Source organism: Asterias rubens, chromosome 3 (genome assembly GCF_902459465.1).
Source record: "Asterias rubens chromosome 3, eAstRub1.3, whole genome shotgun sequence".
Classification (NCBI taxonomy): domain Eukaryota; kingdom Metazoa; phylum Echinodermata; class Asteroidea; order Forcipulatida; family Asteriidae; genus Asterias; species Asterias rubens.
The window spans coordinates 5,398,610-5,412,229 of record NC_047064.1 but is presented as its reverse complement, the minus strand read 5'-3'; the positions used below and the strand labels follow the sequence as shown (position 1 = coordinate 5,412,229).

The following is a 13,620-nucleotide window of genomic DNA, read 5'->3' as shown; positions in this document are numbered from 1 at the left end:
CCTCTCACATGGGCCAGCAGTCTCGCGAGAACATCGCCAGTGTTGCAAAGTTCGCAGAGGAAGAGAGTCGGAAAGCTATCATCGCGTCAAACATTATAACGACTTGTCCCTAAGTCTAGAGAAACGTTGGCATGTCTGCTTCAAAACAAGTTGTTACAAAGCAATTGAAGCCCCGCCCCGAGTCACCGCAACTTATTTAGAAATTCAGCAGCAGAAAGCACTGAATGAGGGCGGAAATTCCCGACAAAGCATAAAAATCACCCCGCCGCCGCCCCCCCCCCCCCCCCCCCACCTCAAAAAAAAAAAGGAAACAAAATAATAATAACCCTAGCCCAAACAAACAATCAAAACAACAACACAAAGACAAACTTTGAGGAATCAATGTGCTTCAAAAAGTTTGTTTGCTTTAGCCCGAACCTTTAGTAAATGAAATACGCCTGTTATGTTGGTTTCTCACAGGGGTAATCCCCGTTATGTGAAATCGCTGTCTCCGTTTGCGTATGGTAAGGTTATAAATAAGGAAAAGTGTAACTGGCTGAGGCCACAGTGTGCATCCACAATCGGAAGTCAGGAGGCAAACATCAGTTTCGAAGACTTTCGAAGAATTTCCTCGATCATGCATTCTCGAATTCCTTGAAGAATCGAACCTTCACTTAACATCCAAGGTAAGGAACCTCTCTGTGTTGTATACGTTTTGTTAAGTTTTGTCTTCTGGCAATAACAAAATAGCTAGGCCTACCCTCGTTAAATGGTCTTATATACATAATATCTACCTGCTTTCGTTTGAAAACTTATTCTTCTTTTGAAAAAAACTTGTTCTGTTTATTAACCATGCGGTGTAGCCTTCGTATAATGGGAGGTAATGAACATTGGGCTACGCAGTTCAGTGACGTTTCTAAGGGGGTGAGTAAGGGGGCCAACACCGACATGAGTGCTCACAGGAACCCCGCCCTCATACTTGAAATCTTGACTTTTGAGATAGTAAACATTCCAGAGTAGAATGATACACTTTTGGTTATCTTAGATAACTTCAATGTTTATAACACTTTATTTGTATTACACTGAGTATACAAATTGCCATAGGGCCTTGTCAACAAATAGTTTTAAGGCAGTGGACACTATGAGTAATTACTCAAAATAATTATTACTATTACTTGGTATCGAGTAATGGGGAGAGGTTGATCATGAGAGAGTGATCATGACTTATCTACTCTTATATGATATTTGAAATAAAAAGATGCATCCCCTCAAAGGCAGTGGACGCTATTGGCAACTTTTCAAAATAATTATCAGCATAAAACCTTTCTTTGTATAACGATTAATGAAGCAAGAGAGTTTGATAGTATAAAACATTGTGAGAAACGGCTCCCTCTGAAGTGATGTAGTTTTTGAAGTAATTCTCATCGAATTTGATTTCGAGACCTCAGGTTTAGAATTTGAGGTCTCGAAATCAAGCACCTGAAAGCGCATAACTCTGTGTGACAAGGGGAGTGTTTTTTCTTTCATTATTATCTCCCAACTTTGATGATCGATTGAGCTCAAACGTTCACAGGTTTGTTATTTTATGCAGATGTTGAGATGCAGTAAGTGATAAGACTGGTCTTTGAAAATTACCAATAGTGTCTGCAGTGTCTTTAACAAGATCGCTGAAAAACAAAATTGACTCCCATAAATGGCCGACCGTGTTTGTCGACGAGGTAAAATGAAAACCACGCAATTTCGAGTCTTACTTGTGTGTATCATTATATTCTACGTTTAAAATATCTTTCTAATCATATGAATGTTATTACAACTGGTTTCAAACGCTTTTCAAAGACCAACTCGACCGATCCAAGGCAACGTGTTCCTTTAAGAACGAGTAACTGAATAATTACACAAACTCAGACTAGGCTATCTATCGATCTGGTAAAATAAATTATTTCCCCCTAATTGTTTCGGCCCACTCTTGTAAACCATTGGCAAAATATTTCTCACTCGGGGGAGAACCCTGCTGTGTCCCAACACCATGGCCCTTTTCGAAACCACGACTAATCTCCAGATTCGGCTCATCTCAGGCTATCTTGGCCCCGCGGTTGTTTCGATAATTGCGTATACGCACTCAGGGCTTCAGACGAAAGCACGGAGCCTGAAGCCGAATCCAAAGCCGACGCCGTGGATTCGAAAAGGGACATAGCTGATTGATCCTTGTCGTTTGATTGGTGGAACACACGTCACGTGTCATAATTTATGTTGACAAGTGCCGCAGAGCGTGTCGCCCAACATGGATTCGATGCTTTATAATTCACAGCGTCGTTTCCAGAATATTCGTTCCCTGTCAGTTTCAATGGCGGACACGGTTGGTGCATTGCGTGGAATTGTAAACTTTAGGTGGCCAAGTTTCAGTTGTTTCTATTGTTCTTTGTTTCATTGTTCAACCCCAATGAACTGGGTCCCCATGTATGAGCTGTAGATCATTTTTTTTAAAAACAGTAAATAAAAGCAGGGAATTTCCGTATGACAAAAATAATATGCAAATAGTGGATACATTATTAAGTGCATTGACACAGAATATAATCATGAGGTGCAATCTGGACTATTCAATTCTACGAAGCAAAGCCGACAGAAAGGGAACAGTCCAGATTTCACAGTTATTATATTCTGTGTCGATACACTAAAAATGCATACATTTTATGAATGTACTCAACATTTGGTTTCAAATAACTTGCACATAGATTCTTGTAATTTGAACAAGTTAACACGATTATAAAAATATACACCAAAATTTGTCAACCAAACACGCCTAATATAAAAAACAGCAAAAACTAAACTTTAAAATGACTTGGACGATTCCAACCTTATCAGGTGTGGCGCAACCAATTGCCTCGCTTGGGAACGACGATCAGAAATAGGCATGGAAAAAGCTGGTCAGGTGAGGTCGGGTCAGGTCTTAGTAAATTACCCATCAGGGTGGTTATAAGGTCTGCAGGATTAGTCAGGTCAGGTCAGGTCTGGTCAGATGCAGTATACCAAATTCCTAGTCGTTTTGCCTAATCCCTATGAGATAGTCGATGTTGCAAAACGGCAACTAATACTAAAACTATAGCGTCGCCAATGAAGATGCTTTAGGGTGTGTTTCCATCGGTCTAACGTTGCGCATGTTCGACAGTGTATTACTGGCGGTTTTTCTTGATCTCGTCCTCAACAGATTTCTTTCTGGATTTGGGCCTGCCTAATTTCTCGTTCCGAATCACTGATATAATCACTGATATAGTCACAGCCACGTCTAGAGTTGGAACCTGCTGGTAAGTTTAACGCAATTCCACAGGAAGCCGATCACACCTTTTCCATATTACTCCTTTTCTAATTTACACAAGAGACTTTTAGACTGATATTCAAAACGTCAACTTTCGATTAACAATTCGGCCTCTTAGATGAAATAATGGCACGTGTAAGTACACGCAAATATACACCGGGTTTATCAAGCTCCCATATTGGCAGTCAAAATGTACAAAAAGGAATTACCCGCAAATGCTGGAAATGCTGGGTATTCATGCATTTCCGTTCCATATCTGCATCGTGCGGACGTCGTATGTCAAAGCATGTGTTGTGTCTTTCTAAAAAGACTTCGATTAAACTTCAGTAAAATAAAGTCGCTGTCAAGTGTGTATCTACAAAATGAAAGAAATAGTGAAAAAGATAAGAAATGTGTTGATTAACCCAGAGTTATAAAGCTATAAAGGTTGTCCCATACCTCAGTGTTTTTTCTCAAAACGTTCTTCATTCGATTGTTTAAGACAAGTGTGTAAAAATTATAGATCGGGACAGCCACAAAGATGATATTTAACATTTAGTTTGCATTTGCAACGGGTGGGTGGGATCATGGGCGTCAATCGGGGGGGGGGGCACAAGGGAACATGTGTCACCCCCCCCCCCCGCCCCATCTTTTGGAGGGTGGGTGACACAATATCAGATGCCCCCCACCCCCATTTCAATACAGATTGACGCCCCTGGGTGGGATAGATATGTTTTTTACTCTAGACCCACCAACAAGGTATAATTGATTCTTCTTTCCTATAGTTCCAGAAAGATCTGATCAACTACACGGATCTTCGGAATAAGGAACTATTGAAATAGCTCACTGGTGAGTCCAAACAAAAAAATTCAATCGATTTGAAAAGAAAGCTGAATTTTTACGACTTAAAGTGTTGAAAATGAGTTTGTGTTTACATTTAAGGGGCTATTAACGAACCCATTTGACATGGCTTTGTTCAGACTTACACGGAATGTTTTGCGTTAATAGTTTTCGTACACTTCTGAGCGCTGTTCAAGTATAACGCGTCTCTAAACGACAAAAGACAAGGGGCCAATTTCATAGAGCTGTTTAGGCAGAAATTATCTAAACACAGCAATAGAAAGCTTAATACGTCACTGCACGGTACCCAATGAGATCACTTGTTCTGAAAAGCAAGTAATACATGTCTTTGCGGATAGAGACAGTCTACTGCAGGAAGGTGTGGGTGTGTATGTGTGTGTGTTTATTTTTTTACAGTAGTAATGGTAAAAGTTGAATGCTATTTTGACAGTTATCTCTTTTCTGGTATAATGAAGAAGAACAAATGCGGTGTTAAAATTTAACGAATAACTAAAATAATACTAGTTTCTGCTAAACGCATTTGCATTGGTGCCTTTCTTGTGTATATTTATGTGCTGTTTACAACCATGTAAAATTTTGCAGTTTAAGCCTTGTTGTTTTTTGCTTAACTAGTATTTGTGTTAAAAAGCAGCTCGTCAAATTGAGCCAATGGGACTTTATTACTAACAAATTCTGTGACATCACGTTCGTTGATAAAAAATACCCAACACTGTTTTTGCGTTGTTACTAGTCAAGGATTAATTGTTTCATTCCATGACTATCAGTGATCAGCGTGGAGTTTGTAACACTTGAAATTCCTGTAATCAATTTAAATTACTCTTTTATTACAATTATTTGGTAACGGTGATCTATTTTTTTTTTTTTATATACAGTGACTTGATTGCAAATAGCACCTGAACATTTTGTTTTTACCTATACACATTGATGTGTGTTAGCACTGTACTGAGTACATGTGCTTACACACATCGGTGTATTTGTTTGTATCCCCCATTGAAATGTCCATCTATTAGAACTGAACTTATTGTTGTTTTCTTTGTTTTGATTTTAACTCTTGTTTGCAGGCTAGCGTTCCATCATGGAGGAATCCCTCTCAGGCACACTGGAGATACCAACGCTTGGTAGATCAATGCGCATAGGCACATTGTACGACGTACGTAGTGATGAGGCTATTACCACAGGTACCGTATTCATTAACAAAGAAACCATAGGAGATCATCTGAAAGTAGTGGAACAGAAAGGATTAAAGCTCACCGTAATTCGGTCAAATTCGTTCGATGACAAATCAATGGCTTTAGGTCTTGACGCTTCCCTTAAGGCAAGTGTTCTGGGGGGATTAGTTAAGGCTGAGGCGGCTGCAGTATATCTGCATGATCGACAGCCCTTAGATAGTCGCTGTCGACTCACTCTGCATGTCAACACAAGCAATAAGCTTGAATGTTTGACGCAGAAAGCACTAGAATCCAATCTCAAAGGCAAAGACCCTGACTTGTTTGCAAGACATGGTAATGCCACTCATGTTGTTAAGGCAATTTTGTATGGGTCGAACACCTTTATCGTGTTTGATTACTGTGGGGGTGACGAAAAGGAAGATGCTGCAAAAATCCTAACTGAACTCGTGGACAAACTTGCAGCCCACGTCAAAGAAGAGGACGATATTCCTGCCAGTTGGGACCAACACGTTCGGTGGAAGGTTTATAGTGACTTGCCCCTTGAGCGCAACCCGGCAGATGTTGAAGGTGTTATTCAATTTCTGTCAATCTTGCCCGAAATGTCTGAGACGAAAGCCATTCCGATTAAGGTATTTTTATACCCACTAGGCAAGATAGATCCTAGATCTGCTCGGGTTTGCAGCGCTCTAAGTGACAGTCTCCCTACACAGGCTCAGACTTTCCTTGAAGGTATAGAGGATTGTTTGACGAGAACCCGTGAGATGGCGAACGACCCATTGTCTAAAGATTTCCCCCAGTTAAAAGAGAAGTTTGAGTTTTACATAAAGCTTCTGACGGAGTACAAATCGAGCTACAAGAAACAGCTAGCACACATATTGCCCCTGGTAAGGAGTGGAAGTGACGGCGAGGGACGCATCAAGGACATGTTCCGGGATGTTGATTCGTCACCATTCAATCTGAAGTCACTCAATGCTTGGGTACGTAGTAAGCGCAAAGAGTTAAATTCTGTCAAACGCTACGTCAAGTTTCTCCCAAACGTAGACATCGTGAAATCTCGTGAGAATTTAGACGATATTATCATAGACCCGAGTATCGAGAACGTGGTTTGCTTTACTTTCCAACTGAAGGGGGAAGAGGAAGGTTACTTGAGGGCGCTGTCCGAGTACATCGCAGAGAAAAAAAGTGGTTCTTACGAAGATAGCCAATGGTATGACGATACGTCCGTGTTGAAGGAGATGAGGCTCAAGGCAAAACTATTTGCTGATTTCTTTGAGAGCAATCAACAAGAAGACTGCACCAAGTTCATTGAGACCGGATTTGAACACGACCCCTCCGGATCTGCAGAAGGAAAAAGTGGTAGAATAGGCGGAACAGTGAATCTATTTGAGCAAGGCGAGTTGAGTCAAGAGGACTTCCAACCACCAAGTCAGCCTTTGAAGCCACAGTGTGACGTCGTCGATCAACACTCAATAAATCTGACATGGACTGAACCGAAGTATGGTATGTCGAATGTTCAAAGATACGTTGTCAAGTACAATGTATTTCGAGGTCAGAATGAGCAAACAAGTGACCCTCAAGAGATGCAAACAAAGAGCCTGGAAACCCAAGTCATGATTGACAACCTAGAACCAAACCAGTCCATACGGTTCCAAGTCAGTGCCGTATGTTCGGCAGGTGTGGGCCCCGAGAGCCAGCGAAGTGCTGTGGCAACTACACTGTCGGCGAAATCGCCTGAGAAACCCGAGTTCCGAAACGTGACTGCTTCCAGTGTCCTCCTGGTATGGAAACAGCCCGGTAAGATAGGAAAGGATGAAATCGTTGAAAGCTTCGTCATCCAGTTGATGGAAGCGGGAAACATGATCAACGAAATCGACATTAAATCGTCCAAGAAGGAGTTCAAAGTTAAGAATCTGGAGGCAAATACTACTTACACATTTCAGGTAGTTGCCTTGTACAAGACGGGCATCAAGAGTCCACCTAGTACCACTAGCGATCATTGTACAACACGTCCAGCAAGCCGGCCAGGAAAACCTGCAGTTAGTGACGTCAAATCAACTAGCGTTGTTATCACCTGGACCGATCCTCACACTGTAGGACATGGTGTAGAGCTAGTTGACTACTTCATACAATACCGCAAGGTGGTCAATTGCAAGCAGTCTACAAAATCTGAAGACGGTGGGTGGGAGAAGTATCTGCTGAAGGGGAAAGCTATCATGGGAGCCAGCCCTTGTTTGATTTCCGATTTAGATCCAAATACGACCTACCATGCCAGGGTGTTAGTAGTTTGCAGTGTGAAGAAGGGTAAGGAACCCGAGATGATACCTAGTGACATTAGTGATCATTTCACTACGCTTCCTGCTGGCCCACCAAGTGGCTTAAGAGCCCAGCAGGTGTCAACATCACAGATCGAAATCAAGTGGACAAAGCCTGCTGTCGTTGGTGCTGAAGTGAAGTACTTCAAGGTTGAATACAGCAGCGGTGACGACCCCGGGGTAGTAAGAAAGAAGACAGACGATTCTTCATGCAAGTTTGTTATCAGAGGAGTCAAATCTGAAACGCGGTACAACATCAAAGTTTTGGGCTTTTGTGAGAAAGCGGGGGCAGGTGAAGTAAGCACGGTGGAGTGTACGACCCGCAAACTCATCAAGAAATATGTCAGTAAATCGTCAAAAATACTTCAACCTGGTGACCCGAAAACCGGAAAACCGACCATCTTGAAGTTGCCTCTTAGGAAGGTGTGTGAGAAGTCCCAGAGTCGTAGTTTCATGTTTGGTGAAGGATCTAAGATACAAAGAGAGCGCAAAGTGATCATGGTTGTTGGCGTCACAGGTTCAGGAAAAAGCACCCTGATCAACGCAATGGTCAATGACATCTTGGAAGTAGAGTGGGAGGATGAATACCGGTTCAAAGTGGTTGATGTCGGTGAAGGAAACGGATCGTCACAAGCTCATAGCCAGACACAGGTTCTCACATCGTATACCCTGATGGACGAAAACCTTAATCCGCCTTACGATCTGACCATCATCGACACACCAGGCTTCGGTGATACTCGTGGCATTCAAAGAGATAAAGAAATCTTTGACCAGATCCGTGAGTTTTTCTTAGATGCGGAGTATCACGAGATCGATCACATTGATGCTATTGGGTTTGTTGTCCAGGCTTCGAATGTGCGTTTAACGCAAACACAGCAGTATGTTTTCGATGCCATTTTGTCGGTGTTTGGCAAGGACATTGCCGGCAACATCATTGTACTTGCAACATTTGCAGACCAACAAGATCCACCTGTTATTGCTGCACTGAAAGAGGCAGACATCCCTTTCACAGGGAAAGTGTTTAAGTTTAATAATTCGGCCCTCTTTGCTGAAGTGAGACAACCAAATCAACAGAGTGGCGATAAAACGTCTGATGGAAAGGATCATGGAAAGATTGATACAATGTTCTGGGACATGGGATCCGAAAGTTTGAAGGCATTCTTTCAAAATGTGCAGACTCTTGAAGCTCGAAGTCTTATCCTTACGAAGGAAGTGTTGGAGGAGAGAAAGCGTCTTGAGACTGCAATCCAAGGCCTTCAGCCTCAGATCATGGTAGCAAACTGCCAACACGAATCTCTCAGAAAGGAGCAACAAATCCTGGTGGAAAAGGAAGCGCAAATCGAAGCAAATAAAGATTTCAAAGTCACGGTGAAGGTTCCCAAATGTAGAAAAGTAGAAATAACTGGAGAGTACATAACCAACTGCAGCAAATGCCACGCCACTTGTCATTATCCTTGTTTAATCGCAAACGATGCAGATAAAGTCAATTGTTCGGCGATGAGCGACGGGGTCTGTACTGTGTGCCCAGGGAAGTGTTCATGGGATGTTCATTTCAATCAGCAGTACAGGTTCGAATTCTACGAAGAGGAAGAAGAGAAGACGTACGAAGAGATTAAGGCGAGATTCAAAGATGCATCGGGGAAGAAACTGACAGTTCAGCAAGTCATACAAAAACACATGGAAAGTTTGAAAAAGGTCCGAGCGTCCGTGTTTGCGTTAATAGCCGAAGCGCATAAAAGCGTCACACGTTTGGAAGAGATTGCACTGAAGTCAAACCCTCTAAGCACGGTAGAATACATTGATCTTCTGATTGAAACTGAGAAACGCTCTGGTAAACCTGGCTGGCAAGACCGAGTCCATGGCTTAGAAGACGTGCGAAAAGAGGCAGATATCACTGGGAAAGTGAAGAAAGGAAACTACAATCCGTTCGACAAATTCGATGCCAGCATGAGAGCCGAAGCCAAGAAGAAAAGGGGATCAGGGTGGTTCTCTTGGTTTAAGTAGAAAACACATACACCTCGCAGTAGACTGTCTTTAACCGCAAGGATAAAGAGAGGTGCTTGCTTTTCAGAACCAGTGATTTCATTGGATAGGCTACGGTGCAGAGACGTAAGCTTTCTATATCTGTGTTTTAATTGGTCCGAGATGACGTTTGGCAGCTGCACTTTTCGGTCATCTGCAAATGAATGTAGGTGAAAGGTGATTATGGAAGGGGATTGACCTAGGCTTGAGGCCACTCTCTAGCGTTATTCACGAGCCTCGAAGTGTGACGTCAAACTTCTAGTTTTTACGTAAAAACAATAGAAGGTCCAATATTTTATGTTGTAGTATGAACGACATTTAAACGGGATTATGTTCCATTGGTGTTTACAAAACGTTGGAATAACCAAAGCTCTGTGTTTAGACTGTGTTTGAAGTGCCATCTTTAACTTTGTAAGTTTGAATTTTCGTCTTGTATGTTTTTGACAGAAGCAAATAAACTTGATATACTATAGCGTATTAATGATATAATAGAAGTATTATTTTTCTTAACTACAATTATGATGTCCCAGATTCCGCAAAATATTCTTCATGGCAACACTGCAGCTATCGTAATTGTATCTGATCAGAATGGTGTATGCGTCACGAGAGAACTTTACATATAGTTTTTATCGCCGGTCTGACATGGCACAATCACCTTTCGTAATTTTGACTTCTTCTAAGGTAGATGATTTTGTATACCGGTCGTTTCCACCGAAATATTCATTGGTTGTGAGGTTTGCATTTTCATGGATTTACTTTGTAAAATATACGTAGATTTACCGACTTTCCCGATAACTGTTTTTAAGACGATAGTTGAAAACTAACGCATTTACTTTAAGTAATTTATTTGCAAAACCTTTGGAAATGTTGCTGTTTTTAATTACTCCTTATATTTTATGGTAACGAGTTAGTGCATAGGGCCTACACTTAAACAATAAGATCTACTTATGAAACTACAAACATCGGAATATGCGGTCCGCCATTTTGTGGAGACAAAACTTCGGCTGTACAAACCTGTGAACAGTGTAATGTCATGATAATCAAGGGATATTAATATGCGAGTTATTTTATTATACTTAAAATATCTTTACACCTACATTCATAGCACAATCAAGTACAATATCGGAGGGGAACATGCCCCTTTAATGTACAAGACTATCGCTATAGAACTTTTAAGTAAGTGTTTTTATTATATATATTCAGTTTACTCATTATACGACTTTAAGCGACGTAAACTTCCGGTGTAATTTGGCGTTTAAAGGGCCTGAACTAAGGTGTAAACGGGCATAATGTGTTAAGGTCATTGGGTGTTCAGTTAGTAATATCGGAACGCCATGTTACGGAACGCCATGTGTACGGAACGCCATGTTAATCTTTCAGAGACTTTAGATCACAAAGTTGACCTTTATTTAACTACATTGAATGTACCGCCTAACGACGGCCATCATGGTGTTGTGATTGAGTTGCTCAATACACAACTATTGTTTATGAGTGTGAGTAACATTGTGTTTGACAGATCAATTCATTAAGAACTGCTGTTATATTTTGTTCATTGGTGGCTCGACTCGACCACGGACCTCTACGGTTCACTTGACATTATTTTATAATCTCAATGCATATGGTTGTCATAAGGGACCATTGCCTACAAGCTTTGCTTCTTAAATGGATCCCTCCGCAGTGTCAACATTGTTATGCATCTATTTCTTCAAACCTATGTTGTGAAACGATTATTTTTTCATTGTTTGTAATGATTTCTTCTGACTGCTGTTTGATATTGTTGTTTTTTTGTCTTTTGATACTGTGGAAATAAAATGAACCTTGAACCTTGAACCTATTATTTCACAAACTAATCAACTTGTAACCAAATTGTCCTATCAAAAATGTTTTACCTTAGAATTGTATCGTATTATGGCTTACTACTGTTTAAGTAATTAGTAATATGCTCATGATTTTCAAATTCTTGTGATATCGTTTCGCATTTCGTGTAAGTTTATGCTTCAAATACTCATTCACATATTACTTAATTGTGCTTAGTTTAAATACACATTGTCATAATTTGTATCTGTATACCGGTGGTGATAAACGGGATTGCTTAGTTTAAAAAATTTCAACTAAATTGATTTCATGTCACTACAATATTAGCTAAACATGTAATCTTGGTGATATAAACGGATTGGTTTTCATAAACCTTTCTTAAAGATAAAAGCTGTGTGCGTGATTATAAAGTGCCCAATATATCTTTTTTGTTTATGCTCATTTCATACATTATGCAGTTGTTATAATTATTCGATATACAGATGTTAAGATTTACAATACTATTATACCAACAAATTTAACCAGAATTATGTCTCTGTAATGGTGATTTAACCGGATAAACATTACGTAAGCAATGAATGCGCACTTTGTTCAATCATTTTAGTGTGTTAGATATTCCTTATTTAGTGGTGCACTATCTGTAGAAAGATTATACATGTTTATGTCTACAATGTACCGACCTAAAAGGGTTTTGTTACTTTTTGTTGGTCAAGTTTTTGGCCATTTATGAATCCCTACTCACTGTGAATGAAGATGTATGTGATATAACTTACCTGTAGAAGTTTCAGCTTCATTAGTCGTCGGGGTTTTGAGCAAAGATGGTGAACATCACAAAGCAATGTTTTCAGGAGAGTCTCACTTGTACTCATTTCTAAAAAAAACTATAGGCCTACAGCACCTCAGCAAGTAACTTTTTAAGGGAACCTTTCTATCATCATTATCGTTAAAGACACAAGACACTATTGGTAATTGTCAAAGACCAGTCTTCTCACTTGCTGTATCTCAACATATGCATAAAATAACAAGCCTGTGAAAATTTGAGCTCAATCGGTCATTGAAGTTGCGAGATAAAATACCCTTGTAACACGAAATTGTGTGCTTTTAGATGGTTAATTTCGAGATTCTTTTCGAGATTTCAAATTCTAAACTTTGAGGTCTCAAAATCAAATTCGTGGAAAAATACTTCTTTCTCGAAAACTATGTCACTTCAGAGGGAGCTGTTTCTCACAATGTTTTATACCATCAACGATCTCCCCTTTACTCATTACCAAGTGAGGTTTGGTGCTAATAATTATTTGAGTAATTACCAATAGTGTCCACTGCCTTTAAACCGTGTAAGTTTAATGTAAATCCGGTCCGTGGACATTGTGTTTTGGGTCCTACAAAAAGTACCCAACAGGGACATCATAGTACCAGTGGGAGCATCAGTTATCCTGTCACATGACTGGATGATGGCGCAAAACAAAGCGCAGTAGTTAAAAAAAAAGTGAAATCAATTCTTACTTGACCATTTACAAGGAGTTAATTTGTACAAATTATTTCAGCTTTCAAGCCCAAGTTCGGCCCTCTGAAAGATGTCACAAAATTTCCCAGAGTGTTTTAACTGAGATCAAAATAGTTGTAAGCTGTTCATCACAGTGTGTACGCCTTTATACCTACAGTCCCGGTCATATCTCGTTGGGCCCCCGCACCACAGCCCCCCCCCCCCCCCCCCCGTGCCCCTTCAATGTTGGCTCTCATTGCGCGGTCTGCGCTGCCATTAACATTGAGCAGGGGAAGGGGATAGTCAGGTTGCGATAGGGGGGGCCCCAAGCATTTTGGCCGAGAATTGTAGCTCTTCGACTTGGCCCGTACTGTGTACATACTGTGAAGAAGTAGCATGATACCACTCTAAGTATGACAAAGTGATCTAGTTCAAAATCCTCAGAAACACGAGCTAACAAAAAGGGAGGCTGGTTTAGAGTGGCAAAAACCTTTAAATTCATTAATGTGGGAAATTGACGGTATAAATAACAGTCTGATCTTATAATTTCTGAAGTATTGACATCAAAGAAATATACCACTCGTCTAGCTGGAGGTGTGGACTATATACATAGGCATTCAATAGCAGTGTGTAGGCCTTGATGAATTCAATAGTTTACACAGTGGGCCAGATAAATAAAAACTAGCA

General features: G+C 40.6%; 1 protein-coding gene across 2 annotated transcripts; it reads left to right on the top strand.

Moving 5' to 3' along the window:
• Positions 1-529: 529 nt before the first annotated feature.
• Positions 530-12,025, top strand: LOC117287861. 2 transcript variants are annotated; one of them, XM_033768421.1, is made up of 4 exons: positions 530-665; positions 3,185-3,281; positions 4,057-4,120; positions 5,199-12,025. In XM_033768421.1, the coding sequence occupies exon 4, from the start codon at positions 5,208-5,210 to the stop codon at positions 9,615-9,617; it is 4,410 nt and encodes a 1,469-aa protein (XP_033624312.1). In that variant the 5' UTR covers positions 530-665; positions 3,185-3,281; positions 4,057-4,120; positions 5,199-5,207; the 3' UTR covers positions 9,618-12,025. The 2 variants fall into 2 exon arrangements, with proteins under 2 accessions (XP_033624312.1, XP_033624310.1); XM_033768419.1 differs by having other exon boundaries at positions 5,194-12,025.
• Positions 12,026-13,620: the final 1,595 nt, after the last annotated feature.